Here is a 16,112-nt window from a genome sequence, read left to right as displayed (position 1 = left end):
TTCTTTTGTAATTTCTCTCGTTTTATTAATACATCTTTATAAAAAAAAATATTAATTATTGCTTTGTGAGACTTCTTTTTGTTAGAGTCATGTAAGATTTCTTCCCTGCTATTCAACAACTTGAAACATAATAGCTTAATGAAATTATCTATCTAACAGAACCATGCTAAGATTAATCAGTATATGTGAAATGACGAAAATACCCTCAGACTGGTATTTTAACAATAGAGAACCCAAATATGTCTTGTCTGCCTACATGATAATATCATCAACATGATATTGTCTGCAGACGATCTCTCTCTTCCTGTTGAAGCTTTAGCCTTTCTGGCACTCTTTGTAATTTTAGGATATCCATGTTAATCATCATATTTGTTCTTTGTGGTCAAATTGTTCTTTGAAATAAAGTCTGCCAATGTCTAAATTTCCATATGCAACCCCTTGATAAACCACAAAAGTAGATCCATTTACTGTCTACGGTATTTATTTTCCATGAGATGATTTGAAGCATAGTTAATGAATAAGCCTGGAATAAATTTTTTGTGGCACCAAATTTTCCATATGTAAGCTAGTTCAGGATTTCACCAGCTTTAATGATGGTTTTTGTTTTAAAAGAAAAACAGGTTTTCACCTTCAAGTATGTGAGGGATATTTCTTAATTTTTTAGTATTTATTTTTTTGTGCCATCAAACCACGGTTTTAAGTGTTCTTCATTCTTTCTCTTGTGACATCAATTTCAACCCTTTTTTTCAGGTTAACAGATGGGCGAACTTATATGAGATTACTCTGAGAATCATTACAGATATTCGCTTTGTAATGAGTCATTCAGAAGTTCCGATATATGTGGTTCATGAGCTTCCTGAGGTATCCAGGACCTGGATGAAACTTTTGTCCCTTGTCCAAGGTATGGATCCCCAGAAGAGAGTGCCGGGGCTCCATGTAGAGGAAGAAAATGAAAATACACAGACTCCCTTTGTACTTGGGCGCTACATTGGAATACTCCATTCTCTTTTGGTCACAGGGGCCTTTTCAGCTACTGATTCAGATGGAATGAAAGACAACGCTGTCATTTTCACTACAAACATTGGTGAAAGTGATCAGAGTATTCGCCATGCAAAAGTTGGAAGGCTCTCCCAAGAAAGTTCTGTCTCTAGTTTGACAGGGAGAAGCAGTTTACAGGGTTTGGCTTCTCAAGTTCCATCTTCCGTTCATTGGTTAATCTATGAGTGCCTCAAGGCCATTGAGAACTGGTTGAAAATTAGTACTGCTTCAGGAAGGTTCCTAAATTCTTTCTTGCCTGGGTTGAGTAGAACCAGCACAGACCATAAGTCAGTCTTGAGAAAATCATTATTGAAGATGAAGAGGGATAAAAGTGCCACAAGAGCATATTTGGCATCATTGCCATCTCTGTCTGGAGGAGCTTCTAGGTCAGCTGCTTCAAGTGAAGTTCGTAAGAATCTTGGGAGAATTCAGAACGTGGAGTCTGAAGAGATGGCAGCAGAAATGAAGGGCAATAATTTGACATATGTTACTGACATGGATGCTAAGAACAGGATTTGTGATGATTTGACTCTGGAAATAGATGATGCCATGGATGTGGACTCTCTTAGTCTTTTAAGTTTGAGAGTTTGGCCTGATATTACTTATGATGTTAGTTCTCAAGATGTATCCTTTCACATTCCATTGCATCGATTACTTTCACTATTGTTGCAAAACGTGCTGAGAAGATGTTGTGAGGCGTGTGGATTGATGGAAATGTCAAATTCCACTTCTAATCTTCAGTTGTCAGTTCAATATCATAATTTCTTTGGAAAGATTTTACCAAATTGTCATCCAAATGGATTTTCAGCATTTGTGATGGAACATCCCCTCAGGTTACGGGTGTTTTGTGCTCAACTACGTGCTGGCATGTGGCGCAAGAATGGTGATCCCGCTCTTGTCAGTTATGAGTGGTACCGCTCTATTCGTTGGTAAGCCAGTAATGCTTACAGTGAACTTTAATTTCAAGGTCTATGTGACATTTGTATGTACTGGTTAATTGTTGAAATTGATTGTACGCTGATGGTTTCAACTGTTTTCGCACTCAGGTGTGAACAGGGTTTAGAGTTTGATCTATTTCTATTACAATGTTGTGCTGCTTTGGGGTCACCTGACTCATATGTGAAGAGGATTCAAGAAAGATTTGGATTATCAGACTATCTTTCTTTGAATCTCGAACGGCCTAATGAGTAAGTTTCTCTTATCTCCAACTTGTTGTTAGAAGTACCAACTGAGTTTCATATTAATACTTTTGCAGCATGCGTTTGTGAGATCTTACACTTGCATCTATGTTATGGCACTGTATTATACCTGAAGTGATAGCTTCTTATACCTGTACTCCAAGAAAAGTTCTTAATGCCCTTGGAAAGTGCATTAAGGTTCTTTTATGAGTTTTCAAGAATTAATTTGTGATATATGCAATAATTTAGAGTACTCCTGTGGAATTGTCAGATAATGGAGCCAAGATGTCGTTCTCCAGTGTCTGAAAACAGGGAATTTCAGGGCCTTGGAGTTTGGCTAGAATAGTCCTAAATCAGATTTCTTCATTTTCTGGTTACAATATATGTGCGAATCAACACCTTGTATGGGAAGGATTCTCTCCTTTGTAATATGCTCTTTTGAGTTTTTGTCTTAATAAAAATCAGCATCATTTCCAAAAAAAAAAAAAAAAACACTTTGTTGTGGAGGAAGGCCCACTTAGTTAGGTTTGTATATTTCTCTCTCTTTTATAAAAGTTTTTACATCCTTCATAAAAAAAAATTATATGTGGGCATATTTTGTCTTTCTAAGTTGCAGTTTCTTTTTGTTTCTTTATTCTATTATCATTATTATGTTTTGGGGGGGTGGGAGAGGGTCATGTTTGAGAAAGAGATTTCATTGAGAAAATGGGGGATAAACAGAATAAATTTTTTAAGGAAACAGAACTGATTTGTACCATTTATTGTGAATTGTTCTTTTGTTTTTTTTTTCCTTTTGTCAGTTTACATTCCATGGGACAAGAATATTACAGTGTTTATTCTTTTAGTCACAGATTGTAAAAGGCATTACCGTTTCCAGGTATGAACCAGTTTTGGCGCAGGAAATGCTCACACTTATCATACAAATAGTTCAAGAACGCCAGTACTGTGGGTTTTCAGCAGCCGAAAATTTGCGCCGCGAGTTGGTCTGTAAGTTGGCTGTTGGAGATGCTACCCGCAGCCAGTTGGTGAAAGCTCTCCCTCATGACCTTTCAAAAAATGATCAGCTTCAGAAAACGTTGGACACAGTTGCAGCTTACACCAATCCGTCTGGCCTAAAGCAGGTTTGATTATGCTGAAAATTTTGAGTAGTTGCTCACTTGAAGCAGCATTGTAATGAATCTTTATCAGGGTTTTTATGAAGTTAAGCCTTGACAAAATGCACTCAAACTAATCATTCAGTATATATTTTTTTTCTCCTTCATTTATGTTGGCTATTTATCACATGCAACAAAGGGGTGTTGGACTGAAAAATGCACATCTACAGGTTCATAACTGCAGTAGTTGGGTTATGATATAAGGATGCCAATGCTGTGGCTTGGTGTGACCCAAGCGTCACCATTGGACATAGTGCTTTGAAATGGGAAAGCCTTCATGACACTGGCTGAGCCAAGGCCAGTTGTTTGCCCATAACATATTTACATTAACTGTTAAATCTCAGTCTCATCCAAGGTTTGGCTTGGTTGCTGCCGTTGGCTGCTGTAGGGTTTGGTTGTTTGTCATAGTGCATCCATGCTTCTTGTAATTGATAACATGATGTTGACATGATTCTTGGGCATTGTTGATACCTTAGTTTTTAAAAATAACCTTTATCTCTGTTTTCATACTAGGGAAAATATTCACTTCGTAGACAATACTGGAAGGAATTGGACTTATATCATCCTCGCTGGAGCTCAAGGGATTTGCAGATTGCTGAAGAAAGATATCTAAGGTTCTGCAAAGTGTCACCTTCCACAACACAGTTACCTCAATGGACCAAGATTTACTATCCTCTTCATCCAATATCTACAATAGCTACTTCTCGGACAGTCTTACGGATTCTTCGTGCTGTTCTATTTTATTCATATTGCTCTGAACATCCAGCTTTATCTCGTGCACCAGAAGGGGTTCTGCTTTCAGCTCTGCACTTGCTTTCATTAGCCCTAGACATTTGTCAAATGCAAAAACAGACCCACATGGACTCCAACAATGTGTTATGCATGGATAATTCATCACATGAGGACCCCCTTTCCTTTCTTGATTACGCTTGTGAAGAAATTGATGTTACTGAGTATAACAAGGCCAATTCTCAGTCCTTCCAGAAGCAGCAATGCTTGCTTTCTCTACTTGTATTGTTGATGAGGAAGTACAAGCAGGTTCATGAATGGACTCTTGTGGAAGTAAACCAGGGCAACTTTTCTTTGTTGATTGAGAATTTATTGAAGAGGTTCAATGAACTTCATACTGGCTGTATGAGTGTGCTACAAAGAGTTGCCCCTGATGTTTTTGGCTGTTTTTCAAAACCTGTCTCTAGTACAGGCTCACAGGATTCAGTTTCAGCTACTGATGCTGAAGAGAGAAAAGCAAAGATTAGAGAGAGGCAAGCTGCTATTATGGTTAGTATTGGTAAACATGAGAAGCGTTTTTTCAAACATTTCTTTTGTTTATCCTCTATTATGCTTTTAATTTTTTTAGTTTTTTCTTTATATTTTCATTAAATTGTGGTTCTTTTTGTTTGCTATGCCATGCTTGGGCTGTTGGGGCTATATCGACATGCAGGAAAAAATGAAAGCAGCACAAACCAAGTTCATTGCAGGCCTTGATAGTTCTGGAAACTCTGAATGGGATTCATCAGACACCAACCAAGATGTATCCATCTCTGATAATGCTGTTCAAGAGGAGTCTGCACCTCTTGTCTGTTCTCTTTGTAGGGATCCAGATTCAAAAAATCCTCTTTCCTTCTTGACTCTCCTGCAGGTAAGAGAAGCTCTACTTTTTTTTAAAAATATTTTTGTATAGAAAACATTCACCATAGCTGATGTTTGTAATAATTTTGACTAATTGATTAAGTGGCAATAATTGGATTATCAGGCTAATAACTTACATGATCTTCGTTTCTGTTTTTTTTTTTTTTTTGGAAAATGGCGGAAATTTATTCGGGAAAACTAGAAATCTAGACTTACTACTTTTATAGATAAAGGACCACCATCTTGGGACAAGTCATACCTGGAACGGCATGTTTCCAGCAGCAACATGAGTCTATCTGCGAGGGAAACACTCCCCAGTAGTTCAGAGATGATGTCATCCTCCCAGTTAGTGCATTTGGTACAAGATGCTGTCAATGAGTTTACAAGTGATGGGCGGCCAACAGATATTGATGCATTTGTGGAATTCATGAGAGCTCGCCTTCCTGCAATTAGGAATGTCCAACATCCTAATATATCCAGTGAAACAGAAAACAGTGATCCATTTTCCCCTGAGATGATGGAAGCTGATATATACTGGTCCATTATGAGTGCCCTTCCTGATATCATGCTCCATTCAGACCCTTTGGAAGAGGAAAAGGAATCCTCTGTTGCACATTTTGAAGATTCAATGGGAATTGGTTCTGTTGTGCTTGAAGAATATGTTGCATCACTATCTAAAGAAACAGCAAGACATTCTTTGGCTTCAGAGGCTGGCCATTCGGTACAAAGTGAAAATGTATCATCCACACTTACTCCTGCTTCTGCTTTTGATGGTTTTGGGCCCACAGATTGTGATGGGATCCATATATCATCATGTGGGCATGCTGTTCATCAGGAGTGTCGTGACCGGTATTTATCCTCTCTTAGGCAGAGGTGAGTTCGATGCCTGGGCTCCGTTTATTTGATTATTTTTTGTTTTATTTTCAATCTGTTTCGACATCCCACAATGCTAGTTGTGTTCCTTTATGTCCATATTTTTCCTTCTTCATAAAGTTATCTATTAGCTTTCTATGAAGAAACAATTGTACTTTATGTGCCATATGTGTCTCAGTCATACTGTTATTACAGAATACATGTGTGATATTTTATTGATATATATCACTTGTTTGCTATAACCTTAAATTTACTATCGAAAAAAGAGAAATTCTTTATATTAACATCAACGATCTTGCCACTAAACAAGTTTCGTTGGAATAAAATATTTGTGCTACACTTTTTATAGAATCTAAAACCCATCTTCTATTATTTAGTATTTTATCTTTGTGTTACTCTTTTCACAGATTTGTGAGAAGAATTGTTTTTGAAAGAGGGTCAATCGTGGATCCAGATCAGGTATGTTTTCACACTCTCTGAAGAAAAACAAAAATTGAATGGGAGGTTCCCTGCAGTTATGCAGTCGGAGAAGTTGTTGCTCTATTAGTGATATCAAAACTGATGTTTTCCTTGAAATTTTTTTATTGTATAATGCTGATTGATTTCTACATTGGTAAAATATCTCATTCTCTCTCACTCTCTCAACAGAATTATTGCAGTAGGTTTTTTTGGAAGTGAAGTTATGTTAATTCCTGTTTGTTTCCTTCTCAAGTCTATGCTTATACTAATGGCCTTCAGCTGTTACTTGTTTTGGTTGCCTGTAATTGTGTATGCCAGGGTGAGTTCCTGTGCCCAGTATGTCGTAGACTTGCAAATTCAGTTTTGCCTGCTGTCTCAACTGGTCAAAGTAAGGCCAATGAGAGCTTTATGATGCCTTCAAACGATAATTTGACATCCAGTGCATGTTCGTTTTCAACTGCATCAGTCTCTGACTGTACTCTTCAGCTTTCATTAGCATTCTCCCTTATTCGAAGTGCTGCCAATGAAGCCGGGAACAGTAAATTTCTCAAGTGCTGCTCTCTTCAGTCCAGTGAGAGTATACCACAACCATTACAATCTGTCTTTCACTCACTGTGCAAATTGTATTATCCTGAATCAAGTGGTAGTTTGTTGGCACCAGGGTGTGTTAGCCCCTCTGTGCATTTATGGGACACCCTTATATATTCACTAATTTCAACAGAAATAGCTGCTCGTGGTGGGGGCATGAAGATGTCAGGAAGAGGTTCAGATTATGGCCTCAAAGCATTATATAAAGAAGTTGCATCTCCTGCTGAGTTTATATTGTCCGCACTGCTTCAGGTTGCCCAAACCAGCCGAAGTCATAATCATTTACAGTTGCTTCATAGGTTTCGGGGAATACAGCTTTTCACTAGATCTATTTGTTATGGTGATTCAGTAGATGAACTGTTAAGCAGCCCCAGTAGCCGGAAAGGTAGGACAATAATTGGTGTTCTTTTAATATCTATTTTTTTAATGTGTTATTATTATAAAACTACTGCTTTTTAGTTTCTTTAAATATTGACAAGATAAAATATCTCTTTGCTAAATATTCCTAATTCTAATGCTTCTAATTATACCTGAGATTCGTCTTGTGTACCATCTTATCTTCCGGTTCAGGCAATATTGCATCTATCTTGAAGCATGTAGACCAGGGAGTCATTTTCCCAGATATTGAGTTTTGGAAACGAGCTGCTGATCCCGTCCTTGCTCATGATCCCTTTTCATCACTGATGTGGGTTCTGTTTTGTCTTCCTTGCCCCTTCTTGTCGTCAGTGGAGTCTTTCAGAGCATTTGTTCATCTTTTCTATGTTGTTTCTGTGATTCAGGTAACTTAAATTGCATGTTTGTTTCAGTGCTCAATAAATTGGAAGTTTTAGTAAGACTTTCTTTCGAAGCCTGATTTTTCTTTTTAATTTGGTTTGATGTTTTGTATTGCAGGCACTGATTACACTGTGTCTAAGCAATTCTGCTAATCTCTCCAAGTCGGGATTTGGTCATCCCCTGACTAGTTGCATTAGTGGCATCATCCGAGAATCCACAGTTGCTAAAAAATATTTTGCCTCCAACTATATTGATTCGTCTAGCTTCAGTGATTTGATTCGTAGATTTACTCACCCTTACCTTAGGAGATGTGGCCTATTCTGGAAGCTGTTAAGATCTTCAAATGTTACGCCTTTTGGTGATAGCTCTTGTTTATGGGATTGGGCATCTTCACATTTGAGTGATGAAAATACTGATGAAGTTTTGGTGCAACTGAGTGAAGTTAGTGAACTTGAAAAGATGTTTAAGATCCCCCCACTTGATACAGTGATCAAACATGAAATGGTGCAGTCTCTATCTATTAAATGGTGTGGACATTTCTGCAAGGACATGGGTGTCCTTAATTGTTGGCGGACTTTATATTGTACTCCTGCTGTTCCATTTAGGTTGTTGCAACTTCCTCAGCTGTACCAAGATCTCCTGCAGAGGTTAGTGTGAACATATATTTTATGTGCAGAATTCATTTGTTTGGAAACTTCTCATTTCAACTCCTCTTTCCTCAGATCCGAAAAAGGGACTTTTTGGTTATTAAGAAGAGAATAGTTGAAGTATTGTTACTATTTGGTCTACTCTTTGTGCTTCAGGCATGTAATAGGGGCAATTGTTTTACTAGGTACATAAAAGAGAGGTGCCCTGAGTGCAATGATATTCCTGTAGAGTCTGCCTTGTGCTTGCTGTGTGGCAAATTGTGCTCTCCAAGTTGGAAGCCATGTTGCAGGTTTTATTACACAATCCTGTTATTTTGTTTTTGAATTTTTGAATAACTTTTATACAACTGCTAAAATTAGTTACATTGACTATCCTAATGTCATGCCATAGTGACAATGATAGCCAAAGTCATGCAATCAGCTGTGGTGCTGGTATTGGTGTATTTCTGTCTATTAGGGTATGCTAATTCTTTTACTCATACCAATTCAGTTTTGACGTGCTTTAGTTCTTGTCTCACTTGATTTTTGGGTGAGACCTACTATAGTTTTTTGTTGGTGATGACAAGGTGCTCTTCCCTTCACTACAGAGAACCACAATTCTTTTGCAAAGATCTTCGCGGCTTGTGTCATGGCCTTCCCCTTACTTGGATGCCTTTGGAGAAGAGGTATGCAAATTCACCTTAAGGTTCAGGCTATGATTATTCTGAATTTAATCAAAACATTGTATATGATCTTGTGTTCTGGTTGAATTTTGTATAAATTATGTGTAAATAACGTATACATTGTTAAATGTATATATAATGATTTATGTTGAGTGGGAAAAAGTATTACATTGATACGTGTTAAGAAATAACATTGGATTATAAGGTTGAGTTGTCAGGTTAAGCTCGATTCCATCCCAAAATGACTAGCTACTTAAGAGGCTCATTACTCAACTTCATGATCCATTAATTTTTTTTTCACAATTTCTAATGTGGGACTTTTTTCCTCTCAACACGCTCCTTCATGTTCAAGTTTATATATTTCAGACTTGAGACATGGGTACAAATTCTCAGCGAAACACCTCATGGAGCCCAAAATACACAAATAACCTGAAGAGCACAAATTAGGCCTCGGCTCATGCACACATCTAACTTTGATACCACTATTACGTTGAACCTGGTTGCATTCCAAAATAATTGACTAAGTTGGGAAGCCTCTTTCCAATTAATAAGCCCAAAATTTTACTATTTATTTGTGTAGATGAGATTATTCTGTAACGGTTCAAATTATACCTTATTGAAGTCAATTCTTCATTCTATTTCATTTTGCAGTTTTCCCCAAAGATACTACTATTTGTAGAATGGACACTTTTTTTTTTTAAGTTTTAAGAACTCCATTGAATGCATTAGTTTCTTGTAATGAAAAAAGAAGATACGTAGGCTAAACTAGAGTAAAATAAATATATGTATGGAAGGTATTATCTAATGTAATGTATGTGGGAAGGAGTTCCTTGACTATTACGACCAACTTTCTAATCCTTGTGTATATCTGAATGTGATGCTAAACCATATTATAGGGATCAAACCTCATGAAGCTCATTGTTGACAAACCTTCCAAACTAAACTGCCTCAAATTGTACAGCTGATAAAAAAAGAATTAATGCCATGGATAAGAAGTGGATATGGATAGACATCCAAGTATTCTTAAGTGGTGTGCTATCATGAGATGCTATATGTCGGTTGGTTCTTTAGGTTAATGACTACATTTGTTGGATTTATGGTGTAAGGCCTTTGGGTCTTCTCCCATTATAAGGGATGAATGTCTTTGAATAAAAAGAAAAAGAAAAAAGAAAAAAAAGGAAAGTTTGCATTATAGAACAAAACAGTTTTACAGATGCAGAGCAAAGTATACCTGGGTCTGATTTAAAGTCTTGTCAAGACGGTGGTGCCATTGACTAAATGAAACATTCCCCACTCTGCTTGATCACTTCCTTATTCTATTTCTGGGTTGACTTGCTTCTAGTCATTTATCGCCACCTTTGTCCATGTCATTTTGGCCAGCCTTTATTTCCTGTCAGCCAATCGGCCAGCATAGACAAAACCATTTTCCCTAATTTATTATTATGTTTCTATGTTGGATGTCAAACCATCTCAAACAGCTTTTTTATTGCAATGTACTATTGCAAACATGTACAAATTTGTGCATCTAAATGTGGCAGATGACTCTATTGTAGATTTTGTTGAAATTTATGCGACATGATTTTTTTTATTCTATCCTAGATTCAACGTAGAGCATGACTGACATGCATTTGCAGAAAAAAAGAAGAAAAATGAAGAAACACTTGTGCTACCAGAGTAGTATTGCGTGATTGATGATTTGCCTATATTAGCTACTCATGAAGTCATTAGAAGATTGTACTTAGAAAAAGAACAGTTTAGACATGCATGAGTAAAGGGTGGTCTCTGCTGTGATATCTGGGGTTCAACATTAAAAAAAAATCATAATATTCTTTGATGTGACAAGTTTAAATCTGAACAACTTTAAAAACTTTGATGTTACAAACATTGTCCTCAAAGGATGTAGAGCTAAAACTTATGTGACGAAAGCTAACCTAACCTACAAACAACATTTTAAGACAGCTCCCCCCTTTGGCGCTACTGGCCCATTATTGATAGTATTGCTAACATTGTATCTTCTACTCATTGTAATTGGAATCTCATTTCTAGATCAGCCGACTCTTTTGCTGATAAATTGGCAAAATTCGGAACTTCCAAATAATCTCTCTTTGTTTGGGAAGGTTTCCCTCTTTTGTAAATTGCTCTTTTGAGCTTTTGTTTTAATAAAAATCAGCATCATTTCAAAAAAATAAATAAATAAATTAAATATCTGAAGGTTATTTGGTGGGTAAAAAGATCCACCGGTTTATGGTTAGTACATGTATTCCACATCTTAGACTAGTTGTTAGAGATTTTTGTTTTGTGGAATCCCTGAGAGTAAGAGTTGTTGTGAATGACAAAATAATTCTGTATTGGCTTAGGCTTGAAAAAATCATATGCTAATTAGTTGGGAAAGGCTCTTAAGCTCAGCTGGTTATTTCAGGATTTACTAATCTAACTTCAATGTGGTATCATAACCAATCCAAGCTTACTTTTGTGTTTTGTATGACTTGTATTTATTCTTTATGACCTGTGTGAGTACATTTTCCATGTTTTAAGGTTTAGACCGAGATGTGAGGGAGGTGTTGGTGGGTAAAAAGGTCCACTAGTCTATAGTTGTACATGTGTTCTACATCTCAGGCTAGTTTCCTGAGAGTGAAAGCTATTTTTTGTGGAAAAAAATAGTAATTGCTTGGGTTTGAAAACATTCTATAATTATTAGTTGGAAAGGTTCTCTAACTTGGATTATCATTTTGGGTGGAATATGCCAAACTTTAACAATTATAATAATTATACTTGAAAAGGAGGGACTGGCTCTTAAGCTCAGCTGGTAAAACATTCTATAATTATTAGTTGGAAAGGTTCTCTACCTGGGATTATCATTTTGGGTGGAATATGCCAAACTTTAACAATTATAATAATTATGAGGGACTGGCTCTTAAGCTTAGCTGGTTATTGCAGGAGTAACTAATCTAACTTCAATGTGGTATCATAACCAATCCAAGCTTAATTTTGTGTTTTGTGTGCCTTGTATTTATTCTCTATGACCTATGTGAGTACATTTTCCATGTTTTAAGGTTTAGACTGAGATGTGAGGGAGGTGTTGGTGGGTAAAAAAGTCCACTAGTCTATAGTTGTACATGTGTTCTACATCTCAGGCTAGTTTCCTGAGAGTGAAAGCTATTTTTGTGGAAAAAAATAGTATTAGTTTGGGTTTGAAAACATTCTATAATTATTAGTTAGAAAGGCTCTCTAACTTGGATTATCATTTTGGGTGGAATATGTCAAACTTTAACAATTATATTTATTATACTTGGAGGGACTGCATTTTTGTGTGATACCCCTACCCATGAGATGATCTAGGTTTTTTAGGTTATTTATAGTAAAATAGAAATCCTTCCTATTTGACAGACCCACATGTTTTCATTGCTAAACTACTCTCCAAGTGCTTTCGTTTGTCAGTATTTCTCTTCCAGTGCTTGGACTTACAAAGATCATCCAACACCAGAGATCATCAAATGCAAACAATTAGCCTATCATTTGGTCTCTAGTTGTGACTAACTCTTGGATTGTTTTATCGGTGATGTGCCTTCAAATTTAGCAAGTCAAATTGTTCATATTTTGACCAAATTAACTCATCGCAAATAATTCTTTCACCTATGCATGTTTGACTATCTTGGTAAGAGTTAATTTGGCAATGGTCTTTGTCCTTATATCAATCCCAAGTAGTATTAAGAATTCACCTGGATCTTCACTTTACCCCATGATTCTGAATTATCCATTCATTGCAGGATCATGAAATGGATAGAGGGAGACCCCTCTATTTGAGTGAAGAACGCTATGCAGCCCTTACCTGCATGGTATGTAATTTTTTTATTCTCTCTTCTGTCACTATTTATGCTATTGGTTATTCGCAAGGCAGAAGATGTATTGTGGGAGAACTGCACCTTTTCTTTCGAGGCATTCACTGGGTGGGTTTTGGAACTTCCTAATATGACAGGTAGTGTCCCATGGTCTGGATCGAAGTTCAGAGGTCATGCGCCAGACAACATTTGATACAATGTTCACTGCATAGTTGGAAGAGGTTTTGGTACTATGCATACTTGAGTTATTGATCTTTAATTCATTTAAAAGTTTGGTTTGTCCTAAACTGAGGACTTTTAAGTGTATTTTTAAAATCAAATGCAGAAACAAGCTGCGAATGTCCCTGTGATTTTTGGCTTGTATAAAGAAAAGCCCTTCAAGTGGCACCTGGGGTCTGATCTAGCCAACCTCAAGTTGTTGAGGTGGATGGCCAACATCAGGTCTTATTTCATTTCGTCTCATTTCTTGAGTTAGTTTCTTTGGTTAGTTTATACCTTCTTTTACCATGCATGTTAACATCATAAACTCGAACAGGTTTGAGTTTCTCGTCTCTGTGCACAGGTGATTGGAAGTTATGTACAAGATAGACGTTGGGTCCATAGTAGCTGTTCATTTTTGTTCATTTCCAGGTTGTACAGCCCCTTCCTGGTAAACTTCATCTCGAACCCATAGAGGTAACTCTGGTCAATTTTTTACTGTTCCATGTAATTTACTGAATAACGTCAATTGTCGGTAGATGAGGTCTTTCTATTATATAAAAAGTCAGTGTACATTTTGGTCAATCTGTGTAGATATCTATGAAAATGCTGCTGGTTTCTTGTGTTTGTATATTCATGTTTTTGATGGTGTAACTTTTAAGATCATAAATGATAATGATAGGAGATAATGTACATATTCCAAAGACCACCATCGTGATACAGGGTGGGACAATGATGCTTTGGATATGCTTGTTTATAATCAGTTGCCTCAAAACATAGAATCTTGTACCAAGACTTTAACAAAAATAGAAGTTGCAGTAGACAACATGTAAAAATAAATAAACTTCTTATACAATTTATTTAGACATAAAGAAGTTTTAAAATGCCAAAATATTCTAGAAACAATTCTAGAAAAGGTGGATGAAGGAAAGAGTCTTGTTTTCGTTAGCGAATTAACAAAACTCAGACAAAGTTTAGAAAACCTAAACAAAGATTAAATACAAGATATCTTAGATGAAATCTTAGTTCTAAAAGAACAGTTAGGTTCTAGACACAATGAATTCAAGGTATAAAAATCCTTTTACCCCTTAAAACTCCAGAAAATGAATAAGTAAATACAAGATATCTTAGATGAAATCTTAGTTCTAAAGGAACGGTTAGGTTCTAAAACACAATGAATTCAAGGTATAAAAATCCTTTGACCCCTTAAAACTCCAGAAATTGAATAAGTTTAAAATCATTTTACCCCTTAAACTCCAGAAAATGAATAAGTTTTTACCGTGCTGGCCTTTTATGAAAGATTTAATAGCCTTTTTTACCCTGAGATAGTGTAGTGTAGGTTTAAAATTAATACTTCATGATATTTTTTTAATATCTACATGCATACCTTTAGTGCTAAATATTTATGAATAAAAATTAACATCTGGACAAAAAAAAAAAAAAAAAAAAATAGAATTCTTCATGTTACAGACAGATATATCCATTTTTTAATATGAGAATGTGGCATGCACTGCAAGTGGGTCGTCTTATAGCTTGCTCGAGCAACGTTTAGTAGGCCAAGGTACAAAGGGAGCTCTTCACCTGCTAATGCTAAGAGGAAGGTCTATTACATTTTTGACGGTGAAGAAGCTTCCCTCGTTGCCTGGGCAATAGGTCAACGGGATAGGCTCCCCCTCTACTGTGTACATAAAGGATCTTTCTTTCTCATTTTCATTTGACAGAGACGATGGATGAGAGGAAGTTTTCTTGTCCCGTTTTCAAATGTCTCTGGCTTTTGAATGATGCTTCATTTTTAATTTTGGTGAGTGAGCATTCTTGTTAAAACAGCGGGAAAGAAGACCTTCACTTGGGCAGTATGGATCTTTCCCCATTGGTCTCTTGCATGCAGAAGCTGGAGGACCCCTTGTTTCATGAGCGAGAGAGGAGTATCCCCAGTGGAAACTGTGCAAAACTGGAGGGGCCTAGAGTTATGGGAGGGAGGAATAAGGGTGGGACGGCCGCACGGGTCGTGACCTAGCCCATAAATGAGGGTCTATTAAAAATTCTTAACTTGTAAAAACTATAAAAATTTATAAAAATCACAAAAAAAATAGAGGGCTTCAATGGACTTAGGGTTATCAATATTTTAAAAAGTAAGAAAATAAAATCCAGCTTAATACGTTCTATTATTTCAATTTTAAAAATAATGCTACATTATTGTAATACTGGAATACATGTTGAACCCGAAAGGATAACCCACTAAGAAAAAAGAAAAAAAAACACCTCAGTGAATGGACATATCACTAACAGAAATTTATGAGGCAAACAATTATAAATCAATAACGGTACTAAGGTACAACATTTACTGATGCTGATTGAAGAATTTGGAGATCAAATAAATAGCGGCAACAGGAGAAAGTGAATGAGAGAAAACACAGAATTTGATTTGGGTTCTAAAAATGTGGGTTATGGTTCAAATTTGGAAGAAATATTTATCCTTTGTGTATTGGATTGGCAGCATTGACGATTCAAGATTTTCCAGATGGCGAGTCAACAACAACGAGATGGCAATGGCAAGGTTGGTAGATTGGTACTTGGTGACTGCACGGGAACTCAACAGGAGAGAACAAAGGATTAGGGCTGAAAGCGGGATTCGAGGGGAAGAAAAAAATTCAGGCTTTATGAAGGAAGCCCCATTTTTTTCTTCCTTAAATGCCCAAAAACTAAACTTTTTAATCTTTGTATGCAGGAAAAACTTTTGAGTCTTTATTTTTAAATAAGAGGATATAAACGTCCACGTGAAAAATGTTTTGAAATAAAAAATATTTCCCTTAAACACTTCAACTAAAGTTAAAAATTATATTTTTATTAAACCAATTGTTATTTTGATATGAGAAGGGCATATATATAAATCACTGCGAACCGGGCGCTTGTTGGAAGTTACTTCAAATGGCATCATGGTAATATGTATGCCCATGTCAAAGAGGTGGTATAAAAGGGTAAATAAATGTTTTTCTCATAGGGACGACACAAATATGTAATTATGTAAAATGATATATGTCTACTTATGTGTTTTCCTTTTGAAAGTTTGTAG

At 36.4% G+C, this 16,112-nt stretch overlaps 1 protein-coding gene across 4 annotated transcripts in view; it reads left to right on the top strand.

Moving 5' to 3' along the window:
* Window positions 1–15,802, top strand: part of LOC137934685 (E3 ubiquitin-protein ligase PRT6-like) — a 33,985-nt gene extending 18,183 nt beyond the window's left edge. The window contains exons 3-20 of one of the 4 annotated variants that reach the window (XM_068779186.1): window positions 751–1,967; window positions 2,085–2,225; window positions 3,094–3,337; window positions 3,884–4,648; window positions 4,812–5,009; window positions 5,202–5,872; window positions 6,280–6,331; window positions 6,650–7,304; window positions 7,490–7,698; window positions 7,811–8,340; window positions 8,526–8,630; window positions 8,732–8,798; window positions 8,928–9,005; window positions 12,770–12,838; window positions 12,979–13,068; window positions 13,167–13,282; window positions 13,377–13,516; window positions 15,537–15,802. In XM_068779186.1, coding sequence (XP_068635287.1) covers window positions 751–1,967; window positions 2,085–2,225; window positions 3,094–3,337; window positions 3,884–4,648; window positions 4,812–5,009; window positions 5,202–5,872; window positions 6,280–6,331; window positions 6,650–7,304; window positions 7,490–7,698; window positions 7,811–8,340; window positions 8,526–8,630; window positions 8,732–8,798; window positions 8,928–9,005; window positions 12,770–12,838; window positions 12,979–13,053 — 5,076 coding nt within the window. In that variant the 3' untranslated portion in view covers window positions 13,054–13,068; window positions 13,167–13,282; window positions 13,377–13,516; window positions 15,537–15,802. Of the gene's footprint in view, window positions 1–750; window positions 1,968–2,084; window positions 2,226–3,093; window positions 3,338–3,883; window positions 4,649–4,811; window positions 5,010–5,201; window positions 5,873–6,279; window positions 6,332–6,649; window positions 7,305–7,489; window positions 7,699–7,810; window positions 8,341–8,525; window positions 8,631–8,731; window positions 8,799–8,927; window positions 9,006–12,769; window positions 12,839–12,978; window positions 13,069–13,166; window positions 13,283–13,376; window positions 13,733–15,536 lie in introns of those variants that run through there. The other 3 variants (XM_068779178.1, XM_068779196.1, XM_068779170.1) reach the window with 3 other exon arrangements.
* The last annotated feature ends 310 nt before the right edge of the window (window positions 15,803–16,112 follow it).

Source organism: Aristolochia californica, unplaced genomic scaffold, assembly GCF_029961685.1.
Source record: "Aristolochia californica isolate CCGP_79_NKW_82.1479 unplaced genomic scaffold, dmAriCali1.0.hap1 SCAF_10, whole genome shotgun sequence".
Lineage (NCBI taxonomy): Eukaryota > Viridiplantae > Streptophyta > Magnoliopsida > Piperales > Aristolochiaceae > Aristolochia > Aristolochia californica.
Note: the sequence above shows the minus strand (reverse complement) of the source record. Positions and strands in the feature narration are given on the sequence as shown.